Source organism: Gorilla gorilla, chromosome 8 (genome assembly GCF_029281585.2).
Source record: "Gorilla gorilla gorilla isolate KB3781 chromosome 8, NHGRI_mGorGor1-v2.1_pri, whole genome shotgun sequence".
Lineage (NCBI taxonomy): Eukaryota > Metazoa > Chordata > Mammalia > Primates > Hominidae > Gorilla > Gorilla gorilla.
Window position 1 is genome coordinate 110,467,849 of NC_073232.2, and position 20,383 is coordinate 110,488,231.

Consider the following 20,383-nt stretch of genomic DNA (forward strand, 5'->3'; position numbering starts at 1 on the left):
ATGCGTCTAAATTTGTTGGAGCTGACTTCTACCTCTCAGATTGTTATCTAATTGGTTTTGTTTTCTGATTTATGGAACATGAATAGACTTTACTTCTTTGGATCCTTTAAAAAAATCATTATGAACTAAAGTGTTTGTATGCAGATAAGCTTATCTGTACATTCATGGTTTAGTTGATTTCTTGATTTGGTGTGTTCCCATGCTGCTGAAGCCAACAAAACAGAAGGAGAAAAGCAGATTATATTTGTCCTGTGGCATTAGGGATATGGCAAGATCTTAGACCAGTGCTAACCCATTAGAATTATTTAATGTGGACCGCAAATGTGAACCACATATGTAATTCTAAATTCTCTAGAAGCTACTTTAAAAACTACAAAAATAAACAAATGAAGTTAATTTTAATGTTTTATTTAATGCAGTATATTCAAAATAGTATCATTTCAACATATAATCAGTATAAAAATAATGGACATTTTGCATTTTTTTGTATGAAGTCTTTGAAATCGAAATGTATTTTATATGCACAGCACATCTCAGTTTAGACTAACTACACTTCAAGTGCTTGATAGCTACTTGTGACTAATTGGACAGTATAATCCTAGATCATTCTTAAACTAAAGAGTAGAGGTTGCTCAGCATTCTGCAGCATTTGAGAGTATCTTTCCAACATCGAGTAATTTATGTGCTGCTTGTTTCATTTTCCTGTCAAGTATATTAAAGAGTTTCTTCTTTTGTCCTCTCATCATTTTCTTGCTTACAGTAATTTTGTCCAATAAATATCTGCTTATCAATATTCATTGCCTTTGCTTTCTCTTACATGTTTATAGTAATGTCCTATTATGCTAAAACAATAGCGTATCTTTAAATTTTAGTGGTTTTTTTTTAATTACAAGAAAACTGCCTGTTCTTTTTGTAACAAATTTAAACAATACTGTGGCATATGTTGTATAAAAAGATGATAATTCTTTATAATTCTTTTTCCTGTTTCAGTTCCTGTTCTCCCAGTTGTAATCAGTGTTAGCAGTTTAGATAATAGCTTTTTTTTTCCTCATTAGGAATATACACTTAAGAGAAATTCTTGCTAATTGAGAAAATTAGTATTTGGAAAATACCTCTTAAAAGTAAACCTATTAAAAATGGAGACAAGTTTTATTAGTTATTAATGAAAAAGATTTGTTAGGGACAGTATTCAAAAATGAAAACATTTTACTATATGTATATCGTTTTTCTATATGTTTAACAAAATTTAAATTGTAACTGCAGCTGTGCTAATTCTCAGAATTAACAAAGAATGATGTGATATCTTCCTGGCGTAATTCTTCCAGTAGAATTGTATAATAGTCTGATAGCATCCTTCATTTTGTGTTTCATTTATCTAGCATTTGTTATATAAAATAGACTTGTGTATCAGTTTTATCAAAACTCTTGAGGGTTTCACCAGTTTCTCAAGATATTTTCTTAACCCTTTCTCAATTCTTATTCTATCATTGTCCTTCTTTAGTTGTTGAGTGAATTGTTCTATCTTTAGTTGTTGAGTGGTTTGATTCTGCCACAATCAAAGGATGTTGCTGTGAGATGAGCATTTTCTTTAATATTATTTTCATAGACTTCATGAAATCCTGCATTGTTTTGAGGGTTTGTATTTTCACATTACTACTGAGTTGCATTGTATTTACTTTGTGTGATTATTTACAGCAATAGGCTATTAGTGAGAAATTGATAAACAAAACCAGGATACATGGTTGCAATAGATGTTAGTGTCTAGTAGAAACAGATATCAGGGGACATTATGAATACTAGTGTATCATAAGGGCCTTGACTCTGTCTGCAAACTTGTAACTTAAGGGATTCAGTGTCCATTTAAGTAATAATAGCTAACTTTTATGGAGACTTTTACCATGCCTGGCAAATTTCTGTACATGCATATTTTTAGGTAATCTGCTCAGTATGCCTATAAGTCTGTTATTATCCCCATTTTATGCATTAAGTAAACTAAGGCTCAGAGCAATAACTTTTGTAGTATAGAATCTGGCCCATTGAAGACTTATAAAATAGACTTCTGTCAGCACTGCTCAACACAAAAGGAAGAAAGCACAAATAAATAATATTAAGCACAAAAAAGGGGACATATAGCAGAGCTAAAGCAACAACAAGAACTTACTGTGAATAACTTTTATATCAAATTTGAAAAGCTAGGTCAAAGGCAGATTTTCTAGAAGAAGAAAGAGAAACTAGAATAGACCTTTAACATTAAAGAAAATGAATGATTTTTAAACATCTTTACCAAAAAGTATGAGTCCCAGACAGTGCTGCCAAGGAATTCTACCAACAGTAAGCCCACCCAGCCTTATTTTATAAATCTTTAACTTACATAGTGTGTCTTGCAGTAACCTTGGTAACCCAATCATATAACTCCCAGTACTGGGAGGGAAAATCGTAGACCAGTCTCATTTGAATATACACGCAAAACCCTCAATATTGACAAGCCAAATGAACAGCTAGGCATTTGTCCTGACATTGAATGTTCCATATTTTTCCATTGATTTGAAGTGCCACGTTTATTATAAAATGAATTCCATATAGATGTGGATCCATTTTAGGGGGGTTTACTTGTGTGCTTAATCTGTCATCTTGAATTAAAAGCCTGTCTGTTGAATCTTAACATTCAAGATATTTGCATTGGCATTTAAATGTATGAGAATTGTAATGGTCTGGTAGTGGTCTGGTAGTGAATGCTTTATATAAATATCTTTCTGTTGCATAGTTTTTTGCATATCATTTGAAGAGGATGCCAGGATTAGAACTCAATATACTGAATACCTCATTTGAGACATTTTATAATTCCAAAGAATATATTGTCATTCAAACATATTTAAGTTGATAAAACGTAAAGATATTATTCAGAAAATAGATTTGAAATGAATATACTAAGTATTTTCCACAAAAATATTTTCCTTCCGTACCCTCCCATGTGCCTTGCCTCCTTCTCAAGGGAATTGGAGATGACTTTATAAAGGGACAGGGAAACAAATATTATCAGACACCTGAGATGCATTAGTCATTGCATTTGAACACCAAACTTAATTCTGTATTTTCTAGAAAAGAAAGCAGAATGAGACACATGTTATGCTATGTCTGGTAAAGGAACTATATGACTTTGTCAGAGAGACAGCTTTCTTTCCTTTGTTTTATAAGTGAGACACTGGAAAGATGATAGTTGCCTTCAGCCTTGATTTTGCAAAAGTTAGGAAATGTTTTTTGGATGGATATTTTCTTTATTGACCAATGACTATGAAAGATGAGATTTTGTTTTGTTTTTTTTTTTTAAAAAGAGACGGGGTCTCACCACCTTTCCCAAGCTGGAGTGTAGTGGTTGTTCATCCACAGGCACAGTCATAGCACACTGCAGCCTTGAACTCTTGGCCTCAAGCTATCCTCCCACCTCTGCCTTCCAAGAGCTCGGATTACAGGCGCATGCCTCTGGCTGAGATTTTAACATTAAATTTTAACTTAGGGAATCTTAGCGTCTCTAGTGAGCTAAGATAAATGATTTACTTTTGCTTTCAGAAAAATTCCAAGGCCTGACTGGTAAAATATGCAGGGACCCCTCAAGTTGGAAAATCATCTGTTTTGCAACCATCACAGTAAAGATGAAATCAGAGAAGAATAAACAAATTTAGGATGCTACCTGGTTTTGATGAGGAAGCAGAAAATTTGCATGCTTTTAAAGTGCTACCCCACACACCGCTTATTAATTGCAAGGGAGAAAATACATAGTAATTATACAGTAGAAAAATTGGACAATACTTGGACTGGATGATCAAAGTTAAGAGCATCACTGAAGGACAGGTGGAAATCATGTGCCTCAAGATGTGATGCCCTGAGGACACATCACCACCATGAAGTGTTCTGGCTGAAAATGTGTAACCTCAGTCTCATCACGGGAAGACATCAGACAAACCTTACATAAGGAGCATTCTCTTAAAAAATAGAGTGGGGGCCGGGCGCGGTGGCTCACGCTTGTAATCCCAGCACTTTGGGAGCCTGAGGCGGGTGGAACACAAGGTCAGGAGTTTGAGACCAGCCTGGGCAATATGGTGAAACCGTCTCTACTAAAAATATAAAAATGAGCCGGGCATGGTGGCAGTCGCCTGTAGTCCCAGCTACTCACTTGGGAGACTGAGGCAGGAGAATCACTTGAACCTGCGAGGCGGAGGTTACAGTGAGCTGAGATTGTGCCACTGCACTCCAGCCTGGGTGACAGAGTAAGACTCTGTCACAGAAAAAAAAAAAAAAAAAAAAATAGAGTGGGGAGGGGAGCTGTTCTCCCAAAATGTCAGTGTCATAAATGACAGCTTTCACTGTGGAGGTGTTCTAGAATGTCGGAGTCTTAAGACACCTGGCATTTAAAGGCACTACCTGACCCTAACTGGATCCTGTATGGAAAGGGAAATATTCTATAAAGGACATTACAGGATCGCTTGACAAAACTGGATTACTTATGTTAAATGAAAGTATTATATTAGTGTTAAATATGCTGACTTTGATAACTGTATTGTGGCTGCATAAGAGAATATCCCTATTTATAGGAAATACATTATACTTTGAAGTATTTAGGGCAAAGGGCCATGATGTCTGTAATTTGCCCTCAAAAATATTCAGGAAAAAAACTGCATGTGTGTGTATGTGTATGTAAAGAGAGGAAGAGGAGGAGGAATATATGCATGATTCCAAATGATAAATGAGGTGAAATATTAACCATAGGTGAATATGGGTAAACAGTATAAGGGTACCATTTGTATTATTTTTACTTTTGTAACATCTATAGGTATGAAATTATTCCCAAATGTTAAGACAATATATATAGTTTAGCTATGGTGCATTCTGATGAACTAACAAATACAGAATTTGTTCTAGAAGAATGAATAGTTAGTATGCTCATTAGGCAGTTTCTCTCAAATATCAGATGTCTCATGTGAGTCTTCGGTAAATACTGGATTAAATCAATTCATGGTTGAATTACCCAGTGAGTGCCTTAAGTGCCAACACTCAGTTGTTGATCGAAGAGGGATCCATATGTTTTAGATACCAAATATGGGACAAAAAGCGTTGACGTTCTGTTGTGAAAATATGAAAGCCCAATTTATTTTGTGCTTGTTCAATTTCTCATGAAGATGGATCGGAGAGGTACTTAAAGGAAGTTACCAATATTTTCTCTCAGGGAGCCGTGGGAACTGTAGAAGTAATTGGACAGGTGCTCAGGTATGATCCCAGTGTTCAACAGTATAACAGAAAAAAATGATTTGGCCTAAAATATTTTAAAGGCATGTGTTAGCAATTGACTGACCTCCATTATGAAGGAATCTGAATTTTTATCCCCTTTAGAAAGTGTGATTTTTGAACAGAGTGCATGCTGATGGTCCTTCAAGCATAAATTAGCTGCAAAATGCACCCCAAATAATGGATTCTGTCCAGTTAAGAAGCAAATTAGATGGATAAAAAGCACTTAGAACATTGCGAAAAAGTTAAAACTGTGTTAAAAGAGAGAAAATAATCGGCCCAGCACGGTGGCTTACACCTGTAATCCCAGCACTTTGGGAGGCCGACGTGGGCGGATCACCTGAGGTCAGGAGTTTGAGACCAGCCTGACCAACATAGAGAAACCCCGTCTCTACTAAAAACACAAAATTAGCCAGGCGTGGTGGTGGGCACCTGTAATCCCAGCTGCTTGGAAGGCTGAGGCAGGAGAATAGCCTGAACCCAGGAGGCAGAGGTTGTGGTGAGCCAAGATCGTGCCATTGCACTCCAGCCTGGGCAACAAGAGCAAAACTCTGTCTCAAAAAAAAAAGAGAGAGAGAGAAGATCAAGTGCTATTAGTAAATAGCAAGTAGCAGGATGGGAAAAGTTTAATCCAAGGTACATTTTAAAAAATTGTATGGCAGGCAGCCCCACTCCCAATGTGAAAAGCGTTTCTTGCCTATAGTTGCAAAAGAAATTCATAAAAATGCAATAAGGCTTTAAATTAAATTGGCAATATAGTGTTCTCCTCTTTTCCGCGGTTTTGCTTTCCATGGTTTCAGTTCCTCTGGTCATCCATGTATGAAAATATTGCATGCTATAATATACTTTGAGAGACCACATTCACGTAACTTTTATATATTATATATAACAATATTACATATTGTTATACTTGTTCTATTTTATTAGTTATTGTTAATCTTTTCCTGTGCCTAATTTATAAATTAAAATTTATCATAGGTATGTATGTGTAGTAAAAGACAATATATATGGGGTTTGGTACTATCCACGGTCCAGGCATCCATTGGGGATCTTGGTACATATCTGCCGCAGATAAGAGTGGGGACTACTGTATCCTGACAGTCCACAAGAATGGGGATGCTTCTCCTTTTTTGTGTCTGTGAGTTATGAAAAAATGGGCATAGTGGTGGATTGGAGTGTCTCCTACTGGCCTGAGACCTGATTGTTAAAATTTTAGGAATTCTGCAAACTGATTGTTAAACACAGCTATTATTAAAAACTAAAGAACATAGGCTTACTATTAAAATTACATTTTAAAAGCTAATAAATACTTCAAACTCATCAATTCCTAATTATTTTACTACATTTTATTATAATCTATGCTTTTCAAGCTATTTATGTAAGTATATTGTACCTCTGGTTGAAATAATAGAATGGTGTGCTTTTGTACATTTTTTTCCCCAACTCTATATTTGGTGATGTCACAGTGATAACTACAAATTAGCTATGGGAAGAATGTTTACGCTACAGAGATTGTCGAATGCCATAAATAGGGCTTGATTTATTATTTCTTGATTGTCTAGACTTAAAGTGATGGAGAAAATGCTGCTAATAAAAATGTGTCATGCCTTTAGCTATTATATTGTAACTAAAAAAAAGTATATATTCTTCCATTCTTAAAAAATGATTACTTCAGCTAAGAAGTCGCTCACATCATTGACATCAGTGACATAAAGAAAAACATCAAGTAATACTACGAAGGACACTTGGAAAGCTGATTGCTGAATATTTGCCAGCACACTGCTGGTCATGGCACAGTCGAAATCATTGCTTTGGTAGGAAATAGATAATAATATAAATTTATTATACTGATTTTCAGCTATAGGAAATAGTATTATATGTGAGCATTATTTAAGAAAAAAGGTTGAATTTATAAAGTCATTAACTGTGGCACATAATAATTTTAAAGTAGATAATTTGAAGCCTTTGATAGGTCTATTGCAGATTAGAAATAGAATCATAGAATTTAGAGTTTCTCTAGTATATGTCAGTCATCCAGCCTTTATCTAAATTCTGCTAGAGAGAGAGCTCATTTCCTGGTAATAACATTGGAGAAATCTAGTAATAGAATTCTTTCTTACTTTGAGCTAAATTTTGTTTTCCTTTTATTTCTAACAATTGGTTCTGGTACTGACTTCTGGAGAAACAGAAACATAAACAAGAAATCTTGTCTCTTTTATAGAGCAACTGATCTTTCAGGTATAAAGTTAGCTGTGGTTTTTCATTGAGACCTCTTTGGGCAAGAATTATACCTTTAGTTCTTTTAGCTCTACATTGTATGACATATTTTCTAGACTCTGTAATCTGAGAGTGTGTTACCTTTTTAAACATCACATCACTATTTTGGGGCTTTTATTGACCTTGTGAACGAAATAAAAGCCTTTAGATCTTTCTTTATGCAAATTATACAGAGGTCACGTCTTCTGTCTTTTGTTTGATTCTTTAAAAAAAAAAAAAACCTCCAAAAGAGATCCTTGTGTTTACTTCTTTAAACCTTCATATTGCTTTCAGCACAGCATTTCAGATTATAGAAATGATACTGAATTTTAATTTTATAATTTTTGGTATTTATTAGTTCTGTCATTTTTGTGTCAGTTGCAGACTTGATAAGCACTCAGTGTTTATTGTTTACATCTAAATTATTGTATAAATTGTTGAATTTCAAAGGGCTATATAATCCACCTTTAACTAATCTCTAAATTCATTTCTACCCATTATTATTATTTTTTGTTTAATCTTTTGTGAGTCCACTTATCAGTTTTGCTAAGTAATCCCGATTTCATCATTTTATATCCAGAAGTTCATTATGATATATTTTGTCAGATGTTTTACTTACTGTAATCCAGGCGTGCTATGTCTCTGGTATCCCTTTCTATGAAACACACTTCAGTACTTCTGTCTTTGAAAATTAGGCATTTTTTGAAAAATCCTGACATGCCTAAATGTTAAGGTCATATTCTTCCTCAAATGGAAGATATAAAATACATGAAGAATGTTGGGCTAGGTGTTAACTAAGATACCAAAAGAGAAAAGGAACAAGATAATCACTGGAGATACTTGATGATCAGGGCCACGGTATTACTTGGGCTGAAAGGAAAATAACCTGTGCCATGAGAATAGAGCTTTTTCATCAAGGAAGTATTCTGGACCAGGTGAAATTTTAGGGATCTGGAATAGAGTGAACAGGATGCGTTAGCCTTTTTTCCTCTCTGCCTTCTCATTATCTCCTTCTTTTGAAATGTATGTTGTGAAATGTTAACAGTGTGTGCATCTGTGTGTATGTGGGTGTTTCTCTGTTGTGTATAGCACCTCCTTATTCTCTTTGTCCTGGACAAACTTATCCCTACTTCATAGCATTATTTTGAAAATTAAAAGAATAATTCAATATGAAATTCCCTAGCACATTTTCTTGTATTTTAGTAGATAGTAGATAAAGATTTGTTTAACTTTTGTTATATTTCTTCTTGTTAAATTCCATTGAGCAACCATGGTGGAGGTTGTCAGGGAGTTACTAGAGTAAATTGTCTCATCACAGTTTCCTTGGTCTTCTATCCTCCTTCATCCTAACCAGATCTGTTTTATTACTGCTGGAAGCAAGGGAAATTGATAGCAAGTCACTTGACTAAATGGTATTAATAGAATAATACTTTTCTCTTTTTCACTACTTTCTCTTTTCTAAGAAATCTTAGATCAAAAGCAACATCTTCTAGAAAGCATTCTCTGATAAGTCATTTCATTTTCTAGCCAACATTCAAGTTACTCTCAGAAATCACTTTATGTGTATGTATATTTATGTTGAACAACAACAACAAAAAAATTAAAGAAAAAAAAAAAAAGGCCGGGCACAGTGGTTCATGCCTGTCATCCCAGCACTTTGGGAGACAAAGGTGGGTAGATTGCCTCAAGCTCAGCCTGGGCTTGAGACCAGCCTAGGCAACATGATGAAACCCGGTCTCTACCAGAAATACAAAAACAAACAAACAAAACCACAAAGCCAGGCATGGTGGCATGTGTCTGGTCCTAGCTACTCAGGAGGCAGAGGTGGAAGGATCGCTTGAGCCTGGAAGGGCAGAGGTTATAGTGAGCTGAGATCGCTCCACTGTACTCTAGCCTGGGTGACAGTGTGAGACTCTGACCCAAAAAGAAAAAAGAAAATATTTTGGTTCAATACATTGTAATTAGTGTATAATAATTAAATCATTCTTCTCTTGCAGATTGTGGTGGTGCCATGCAGCAAGAAGCAGAGAGATGCAGAGTTAGAGCCAGAAGGCCTGACATGGCACTTTATGTACCTAAAGCTCGTAGGGGTGCAGTACTCCTTAAGACAGGTGATGAAGAAGAAAGCTGTGGTTCATCTAACTCTGTGGTGAAAGAAAAGCAAAAAGAAAGTTCTCTCTCCCAAAAAGAAGTCTTTAAAGACAAACTGGAGGCTCAGAGACTAAGTATCAATCCTGATAGAAAGGAGCATAATTGTAGAGAAGGAAAGAAATCTTCAACAAAATTAAGAATGGACACATGCCTTCAAAAAACAAATAGAGTTTGTTCTAAGAGAGGAACCACTGAATCCAAAGAAGTATTATCCCAAGGACAACAGCAGGGAGCCCCAAATGCTGGGGTTATAACTAATGCACCTTTACAGAGACATTTTAAACCAAAGAAGGTGGAGTGTTTGGAAGTTGAAACTACAGATGTGACAGGACATGAGAGGATACTTCTTTCACAGGCCTGTTTAGAAATCAGTGAGGCTCAAGTTCCAAGCAAACCATTCCAAAATGTGGAATTCTGTGACTTCAGTAGGCATGAACCTGATGGGGAAGCATTTGAAGACAAAGATTTGGAAGGCAGAATTGAAACTGATACCAAGGTTTTGGAGATACTATATGAGTTTCCTAGAGTTTTTAGTTCTGTCATGAAACCTGAGAATATGATTGTACCAATAAAACTAAGCTCTGATTCTGAAATTGTACAACAAAGCATGCAAACATCAGATGGAATATTGAATCCCAGCAGCGGAGGCATCACCACTACTTCTGTTCCTGGAAGTCCAGATGGTGTCTTTGATCAAACTTGTGTAGATTTTGAAGTTGAGAATGTAGGTGGTATAGCCAATAGTACAGGTTTCATCTTAGATCAAAAAGATACAGATTCCATTCCTGCAACTATGGGTCACATCTCTCTGTCAGAGAGCACAAATGACACTGTTAGTCCAGTAATGATTAGAGAATGTGAGAAGAATGACAGCACTGCTGATGAGTTACATGTAAAGTACGAACCTCCTGATACAGCTGTCCTTGCTCATGAAACACATAGAGATAGTGGAGTTAAGAATGTAGGTGACATCACCAATAAAGCATGTATGATGGACACTACAGGTATGTCCTGTAGTGATCATGTAACTGTTGATAGCCCTTATGTAGTTGCAGTTAGAATAGCTGATGAGACCTCTATTAATACACGAAGTTTCTCAAAGTTTGTAGGAATGAGTGCAGATGCAACCCCTCTTCATGTAGCTAGAAGTGGGAATGACACTGAAGATTTCAGCAACCCTTCTGCTTGCTCAGATATTTATGCTGAGAGTATTTCATCTCATTTTACAGAGTCAACAGGAAAGTTGATAGAGAGCTTGTCAGATTGTGCTTCCTCCTTACCTATAAAAAAGATTGCTGGTAGTAATTATAACACTTTTTTGGACTCTGAACTCAGTATGTTAAATGGGACAAAAGTTCTTTCAGACAGTGCCGTGGGCATTGACCTGGGTAGTACTGGTGATACAACAGAAGCATTGCACGAACTAAGAACTGCTGAAGAGTTCAAAACAAAAGAGCAAGATGACTCAGGGAATATAGAATTTGGTGTATCTTTTCCTGATAGGGAATCATTATCTATGGAAACATCCATCGAACCAAAAGCAACTGAAACTTCTCACACAGAGGGAATTACTGCCACTGAGGAGAGCTGGGAGTCTATGTTTAACGATGATGGTGACTGCCTGGATCCACGTCTTCTACAAGAGGTATGTTTAATTGAAATTGCTTGATGCTTAGTTAGTTTATAAATTAGGATTTCAGTGGTAATTTTGATAGACAGTGATGCACATTCACTGATATTTAAGAGTTCCTGCAATAAACTAATAGGCTTGTAGATTAAGAAGAGAATATCTGATAGATCTTTAAAAAATAAAATATACAGAATTGAGCTGTATCTATAATAGCCAAGCCCTGAGAGATTTTATTGAATAAAGATGAATTTAATGGATTTTAACTATGTGTCGAGGAAATACAAAGGAAAACTTCTTCAAAAAGGTTTTTCTGTGTTGACAAGGTATCTTTTACATGGGCCTATTTAAGGGAAGGAGAATAATTTATTACTATTGTTATTTATATTTTATTTTCTAGTGGATGTTGGAGTGTTAGACACTGTAGAGGGAAGGAAGTAGAGAAAGGAAGGGTAAAATACAAGAAAGTATCATTGTTTTTTAAGGAGTTTATACTGGGTTAAGTTGAAGAATGAATTACCCATTTAGCATAAATAGAAGATGTAAGTGAATAATGATATGCTGACCAATTAGAATTCATAAATAAATGTTAGATTTGAGGCATCTTAGAAATTACTCAGTTCAGCCTTTTTGTTTTCTTAATTTAAATGTTTACTCTGTATCCAACATTTAAATTCCTTACCTTAAATAAGAATCACTGGTTTTAAGTAGTAGAACACTCCCTCTTTCCTTCCCTATAGTGGGTTCACATAACTTTGCCTGGAAAGGAAAAAATTGTTTTCCTATGAGAGCACCAGTTTTATAAATGAGGAAGTTGAAGCTCAGTGGTCACACCTTTAGGAAAGGCAGAATCAGGATTTCAGTCTAGTTCTGTCTTAATCCAATGTTTATGTTCTCTCTACGAGACTGTTTCCTCACCTAAAGGATTTCTTTTGAGGCATTCCAAAGACCCTTTTGAATACTAAGTGATGAGTCTTTGTTCTGAGAATTAAGCTGGAAGTATAGAAAAATCACATGCCTGTAAAAGAGCCACATAATACTGAAGAGGGCGGTCCATTGGATAGAACTGACTTTCCAATACCAAGCAATCCCACCTCATTCGTGGGAGCTGTTTGCACAGAAATAATTTCCCTGTACCACAAACAAGCACATCCTGTCAGGTCAGGAAACATTATATCTTAAACATTCCTTAGAACAAAATATAGAGCGGAGAATACCTATGAATGAACATCCATGAGCCCCTTGAATTACATGCAAAATTATATGTACGTATGTGTGTTTTTTCATAGCTTTCATCAGATTCTCAAAGGCAGTGATTTCCAAAGTATGGTCCCTAGACCAGCAGCATGAGTATCACCTAGGAACTTGTTAGAAATGCAAATTATTTAGCCCAGCAAACTGTCTATTTACAACTTTTTCAGGGGATTCTGATGCACATAAAGCCTGAGAACCACTGCTCAAAGGTAATACACTTAAATCTATATCAGAATGTGAGTAGGGAACTGCAAATGACTGTCAGCCCATAATTAGAAAAATACTGTTCAGTAGAGGTTTGAGATCCAAATCAGGTTAAGAAATAATAATAAGGTGGGAAGCTAGGTGAATACAGAAATGTTATTAAGAACTAAAGCACTGAGAGAAGGCTTTAGTCCGAGAAAAGAAACAGTGTTCACAAGAGTTGGTGAAAGGACTGCATGAGGAATAGAGAGAGCACATGAACATGGAGGAGAGATGAACAGCTTCCTCCAAAAGAAGAGTGTGGCTCTCATGGCCTTTTACACATGGTGTAGTACTCAGTAAATATTTATCCAATGGATGGCGTTGATAGGGCAGAGTTGGGGGCTCTGTCTTTTTAGGGTGGCTTCCAGGGGCTTTCAAAACATCAGGGGCTGGAACTTGGATTCGGTGGGGTAGCTTATGGATATGGCTTGTGTATTGGAAGAGGGGGGAGTTCAGGTGTACAACTCAGTTTTTCAGGTCTTTCCAGTGTTTAGAGTAGGTGTAAGATAATTTAGGCAACAACTCAGTATTTTGAGGAGCATAGTAACATAAAGAGGACATTGGGATGACCTAAAGCTGGGATTGGGAGGAAAACAGAGAATATAGTATTTTAAGCTGAAGATGGACAGTGTCTGGGTGTTGTGTTTGTCTTATGTTTGGAGGTACTTGGAAAAGAGTAGGGTCTGTGTTGAGGAATGAGCATAACTGAGAGCAGGAAGGAGGGAAATGGATTGAGAATGCAAGTAGCAGATCCAACTCCAAAACTTTGGGCTCCTCTGCTTTGGGTTTTAGAAAATGTAATAATGATAATGTTATTAAAAGATGTCACAAATCCAGCAACATTAATAGCCCTTTGATGACTTCTGATTTATTATTTTTATTGCTCCAAACATACTTTATTAAGTGCTAAAGCAGAGTGAGTGCCTGCCTCCCTTGAAAACTTTCCAACTAAAGGTTTTTGGCTATCATCCCAGCTGGCCTGTTTCTTGATTGATAACAGCTAGACATATGGAGGTATGTCTAATACTTCTAATAGGTATGCTGTAGAGCAAGGTGTGACAGCCATTGGCTTGTGAAGCAATTTCCTGTGACATTTGAACCTCCAAAACTGCCTTAGGGAGTTAGAGTATAAGTAGGTCATTATTGAGCTCCCAGAACTGCAACTCTTGATGAGTCTCCAAGAATCACACTTAGTCTCCTAAAGCCACAGTATGGAATGCCCAGAAACTTAAGGTGGTAATTGATGAAGGAGATGATATTGGCATGACTTTTTTTAGCCCTCTGAATTCTTGGTAGAAGAACACAGGAGTTATTGTTCATTAGAAAATACTTTCATAGCCCTACTGCCATCTGTACTGATCATCAGATCTATTGGTAGGAGGATTAATGGGATACCAAGAACATAACATTGATGTTGATAGATACCAGCATTTGTTACCTTCATTGTCATTTCTGGCACTGATTTGAATTTTTAGATAGGGGTAAATATTTAAGTAGGTATCTCCTAAACTTTTTAAGAATTTGAGGCCTTCCCTTGGTTACAGAAGGCCACTAATATTATACCACCATATTCTATAATAGTATGTAGACCATAATGGGTAAGAGAAGAGTAAAAGGAATACCATCTTTTCCCACCCATCTTACTTCTCAGTGTGTGCTAACTTACATTGTTATACTGTCTCTATCTCCCTATAGTCTTTTGCAAAAATGGTGTCCATGTTAAGTGGAAAACCCAAAACTGAAAGGAATTTATAATCCAGTCACTAAAAGCAAATTATGTAACATACAAAGAGAGGAAAGCCCTTCATATCCCAACCCCTCGAGGCCTTATAAATAGTTGGTAGCCCATCACCTTTCAGTTAAATAGCAAATATTAAACACTTAGAGTTTGATAAACTATAAATCCCTAATAGCTAGATATGTGTTGTTATCACTGCTATGTTAAAGGCACTGTGCTGCATGCCATCTTTTGCTCTGAAGTTGTTCATGTTTTATTTGGAGAGACAGTATGTAACTATGTGACTAGTCCCACAGCAATCTGCAGGGAAATTAATATAAAACAACCTTATAACAGATGTACTAAAACTGTATTTCATTGCCTGATAAGTGACACAGAATATGACTTCAAAAGGAGATTAGAGGGATAGGACAGGGAAAAAGAACGAAAGGGGATTAGATCCCCCAATGCTAGACTGGTTGATGCAGTTTCATGTTGGTGAGGCTATAGAATTAAACAAGAGATTATAGTTCCCACTTTTACTATGCTGTTCTGTTTCTAATTTCTGTTTTCTATTCCATTTTAAAAAAATGTATAGACTTTATTTTTGAGTAGTTTTAGATTTATTTAAAAAATTGAACAGAGTACAGAGTTCCCTTGTACCCCCTCACCTGTCTAGTTCTAATTTTTTTCACAATATCTTTTAATAGTTCCAGCTCATTTTAACAGATTTATAATTCATATTTTATAAAAATGTCTGAATTGACATGTTATTGACTGCCTAAGTGGGGATTTATTGACTCACTTTCCAGATGCTGTATATTCTAATGCAGTCAGTTGGGACATCCAGTGAAGAATCTGAGTGAATTATGTACTCTGTTTTTATTGTTCAATCCATTAGTGAATGATGACTAGATCTCTGGTCCAAACAGAAAGAGGGAACATTAAGTAGATTCCATCACTCATAGTTTTTGTTTTTGTAACCAGGTGACTCCTAAAATTAAAAATCTCCCTTTGAGCTCTGTTGTATTTGTTGCATAACATTTTTTCCTCAGAATCAGTATAGAAGCCAGCAGCATTTTAATTTCTGATCCTCTTTCAAAACTGCAGAAAGGTGAACAGTTCTGGGCCTGTATTGTCAGTACAAGGAAGCTTTTATTTAAGGATTCTTGTCTGAAGATTCAGATTCCTAGTGTACCTTGCTCTGTCCTTGGCAGTGCTTGTTTCAGTGAATTCCATGAGATATGGCATGTGGAGTATGGTTAGGGCATTTTTTAATTTGTCAGGGTATATATATAGTAAATCATAAAATCTTAAATTGATTTTCTTCAGTAGAAAGTGAGTTAACAAGCAGTTAAGTGGAAGAGAAAAACAGAAATGAAGGGCTTGAATAACCTCACCTACATAATTGAGAATTGATTATATGGGTTAATTCTATGTAAATAGATTTTTGAAGCAACTGTAGTAATTTTACACCACCAACTTGTGCCCAAATGTTGTTGTCCTTGTCACTGTAACCCCCAGTGCCTCTCATTTAAATTTGTTTTACCTATAACTGTAAAGTGGTTTATTATGTTTAATTGTGTTTAATTAAAAGTACCCACGAAAACGTTCTTATTCCTATCTTCCAAGATGAGCCAGAATTTATAGTATAGTCCTTGACATATAAGGACTCAGAGCTAGAGCTTTATCCTGTCTTAGAGATAGAACTGCACAAGTCATTTTTTAAAAGTGGAATGTTAGCATTTAAAATCATTTCTGAAAATAAGTCTCATTAGTTCTACAAGACTATCAACTCCTTAAACATTGATTTAGCAGTCTAGTCTAGCTCTAGTCTAGTCTAGCCTGCAATCTAGTCTGGCCCCTTCTTATTTTATAGATAAGGTAACTAAGGCCCAGAAGGGTTGTAGCTAAAGTAAGTTCATGCCAGAGTTGGCATTAGAATCTGTGCCTCCTGGTTTCTAGCCCTGCGCTCTTTCCATGACATTAAGCCTTTGTCTCTACCTGACGGGTCTCAGCCAGTCAACAGATATTGAACAAATATTCTGGGGCCAGCGCTGATCTTAGTGATGTTGGGGGTAAAAGAGAAGGATAACAATATTTAAACAGTGTACAGTCTTGTGGAATAATGAGACTTATTTATTCTCAGGAATGACTAGAAAAAAAGAGTATTCTATTTAAATGAATTGGAAATGCCTTTGTGAAATATACCATTATTTTATGTATTACTAAGATAGAAAAAACTTTGACACAGTGCTTTTCCCTTAGAATTTTAATTTTATACATATTGAAACAACTCTACTAATTAGACATAAATTTTTTTTATCATATTTCATCTTCATACATAAAAAACGTAGTAAAATAAATTGGTTAAGATTTTCCTAATACTTCATGTTCACAATCCAACTCTTTCTAATAGTTTGTTGATTCAGCCACTGATATTGATGCTTTTCTATTCAGTGTCATCCATTTTGCCATTAAGAACTTTGATGATGCAGCATTTCTTAAAAGAATACATAAAAGAACCAAAAATCTTTGTTGCAGAATTCTTAAGACACCTTTGCACTTGTGTAGAGCTGTTCTGATATTTAGAATTTTCCTCCACATTACTGACCACCCTTTCTGCCAGTTTTGGTACTGGTGCTTCTGATACACATGTGCAGGAAGCAATAACAATATGTTGACTGTGATGCGTCCTAATGTCAGTGATGTTAAAATGTGAAAAAAAGGATATATCTTAGAATTGATGAAATGTATATATCCAGCTACTGAGTGTTAGGAAATAGTAATATAGGAAAGGAAAGATCGCCAAATTGGAGTAAATTGGGAAAGATGCATCAAGAGGAGTTTAAAGATAGAAGCTGGATCTTGGGAGAAGACGGAACATGAGCAGAAAAAGCATTCCAGGTTGTGAGAACAGCTTGTGAAAAACAGAATCAGAATCAAGTCCTAAGTTTGTCACTATCAGAAGTTTAGATGATTTATTTTGAAATTTTGTTTTCTTTTTATAATTTATTCTGAATTTTCTTCATGATTAACCAGGGCAGTTGAAGTTTATTGGTAAAGTGAAAGAAAAAAGTATCAATTTTCCCCCCCAATTTTAGAGTGCCATTTAGAATCATTTAAAAAATATATGTTCTTACCTGAGCAGGGTGGCTCACACCTGTAATCCCAGCACTTTGTGAGGCCGAGGCAGGTGGATCGCTTGAGTGCAGGAGTTTGAGACCAGCCTAGGCAACATGGCGAAACCTCTTCTCTACAAAAAATACAAAACTTAGCCGGGCATAGTGGCATGTGCCTGTGGTCCCAGCTACTGGGGAGGGTGAGGTGGAAGGATCGCTTGAGCCCAGGAGGCAGACGCTGCAGTGAGCCAAGTTATATCCCTGCACTTCAGCCTGGGCAACAGAATGAGACCCTGTCTCAACATACATGTATTTGTTGTCGTATAAATCAAATAAGTCTTGGGTTTTTTTGTTCGTCTGTTTTTTAGGTGGTGGGGGTTGAGACAGTCTCACTTTGTTGCCCAGGCTAGAGTGCAGTGGCACGATCTTAGCTCACTGTAGCCTCAAACTCCTGGGCTCAAGCAATTCTGCTGCCTCACCCTCCCGAGTAGCTGGGACCACAGGAGTATACCACCACGCCTGTCTAATTTTTTAAAAATTTATTTTTTGTAGAGGAGGGCTCTTGTTGTGTTGCCTAGGCTGGTCTTGATCTTTTGGCCTCAAGTGATCATCTCACCTCAGCCCCCCAAAGTGTTGGGATTACAAGTATGACCCACCACACCCAGCCTAGAATAAGTCTTGTTAAGCATGCATTTGGACAAAATAATTAACTTGAAGCATGTGCATTTTATTCATTCTATAAATATATATTGACTGCCTAGTTTGCAAGATAATATGTTCAGTGGGGGAATATAGGAATAAATATGACATGTCAGTTATAGTTGAATTTAAAACCAAAATGTTGGTAAGGAAATTGAAACTCCATCCTTCTTTTCCAGCCTTATTTACTAGAATAAGGTATTAGTTTGCTAGGGCTGTCATACAGAGTTTTATAGTTTCAGGTCTTATGTTTAAATCATTAATTCATTTTGAGTTGGTTTTTGTATATGGTAAGAGATAGGAATCTAGCTTCATTCTTCTGCATATAGACATCCAGTTTTTTCAGCACCATTTATTGAAGAGGGTGTGCTTTCCTCAGTGTTCTTGGTGCCTTTGTCGAAAATCAGTTGGCTGTAAATGCATGAGCAGAATAGGGTTCTCTATTCTGTTCCATTGGTCTGTATGCCTGTTTTTATACCAATACCATGCTGTTTTGGTTACTACAGCTTTACAGTATTTTTTGAAATCAGGTAGTGTGATACCTCCAGATTTATTCTTTTTGCTCAGTATTGCTTTGACTATTCTTGTCTTTTGTGGTTCCATTCAAATTTTAGTATTGTTTTTTCTATTTGTATGAAGAATTGTCATTGGTATTTTGATAGGGATTGCATTGAATCTTTAGATTGCTTTAGGCAGTATGGTCATTTTAACAGTATTAATTTTTCCAGTTCATAAGCATGAGATGTCTTCCGATTTGTTTGTGTTCTCTCCAGTTTTCTTTCATCAGTGTTTTATAGTTTTCCTGGTAGAGAGCTTTCGCCTCCTTCGTCAGATTTACTCCTAGGTATTCTATTTCATTTTTTGTTTTTATTATAAATGGGATTTCTTTCTTGATTTTTTTTTTTCAACTAGTGTGCTATTGGTGTACAGAAATGCTGAGTTATATTGGCTGACTTTGTATCTGGTAATTTACTGAATTTTTTAATCAGTTCTGAGAGTTTTTTGGTGGAGTCATTAGATTTTTCGATAAGATCATTTCATCTTCAAAGAGATACAGTTTGACTTCCTCTTTTCCAATTTGGCAGCTCTTTATTTCTCTTTCCTGTTGCTCTGTCTAGGACTTCAAGTACTATGATGAATAAGAGTGGTGAATGTGGACATTGTTGTTTTTGTTCCCATTCTTAGAGGAAAAGTGGAAAGCTTTTCCCATTCATCATAATGTTAGGTGTGAGTTTGTCATATATAGCCTTTATTATGTTGAGTTATGTTTCTTCTATTTCTAATTTGTTGAGGGTTTTTATCATGAAGGGATGTTGAACTTTATCAAGTGCTTTTTCTGTATCTGTTGAGATGTTTATATGGGTTTTGACCTTCATTCTGTTGATGTAATGTATCACATTTTTTACAAAAATCAACAAAATACTAGTAAACCAAATTCAACATAAAAAAAAAAAGATACCATGATCAAGTGGGGTTTATTCTAGGAATGCAAGGATGATTCAACGTATGCAAGTCATATGATGATTTGACCATGGTTAGTCTAGCTGGTGTTTTATTGATTTTGGTTTTTGTATTAAAAAAAAACTTTTGTTTCATTGATACTTTGTATTTTCTTAGTCTCATTTAGTTCCAATATTATCTTTATTAAGTCTTTTACTAATTTTGGGTTTGGTTTGTTCTTGCTTTTCTAATTCTTCGAGGTGCTTCATTAGGTTGTGCTGATGAGAATGTATCCTGCAGTTGTTGGATAAAGTGTTCCAGTAATGTCTGTTAGGTCCATTTGGTTTACAGTGCAATGTAAATCCAATGTTTCTCTGTTGATTTTCTGTCTAGATGATCTGTCCAATGCTGAGAGTGGGATGTTGAAGCCCCCAGCTATTATTGTATTGGAGTCTATTTCTTCCTTTAGATCTAATAGTATTTTCTTTATATATCTGGGTGCTCTTGTGTTGGGTGCGTCTATATTTACAATGTTATATCATCTTACTGAGTTGATCGCTTTATCATCAAAGCAAAGAGACTTTGTTTCTC

The 20,383-nt window shown here is 35.9% G+C and overlaps 1 protein-coding gene across 40 annotated transcripts in view; it reads left to right on the top strand.

The window, feature by feature from the left end:
* Nucleotides 1-20,383, top strand: part of R3HCC1L (R3H domain and coiled-coil containing 1 like) — a 108,990-nt gene that overhangs the window by 62,371 nt on the left and 26,236 nt on the right. For 29 of the 40 annotated variants that reach the window (XR_010135279.1, XM_055352691.2, XM_019035551.4 and 26 more), the window contains one exon: nucleotides 9,534-11,332. Coding sequence is in view for 39 of the 40 variants with exons in the window: in XM_055352691.2 (XP_055208666.1) it covers nucleotides 9,548-11,332 (1,785 nt within the window). In the remaining variant the exon portion in view is untranslated. Of the gene's footprint in view, nucleotides 1-9,533; nucleotides 11,333-12,735; nucleotides 12,778-20,383 lie in introns of all 40 variants that reach the window. The other 11 variants (XM_063710372.1, XM_063710364.1, XM_055352697.2 and 8 more) reach the window with 1 other exon arrangement.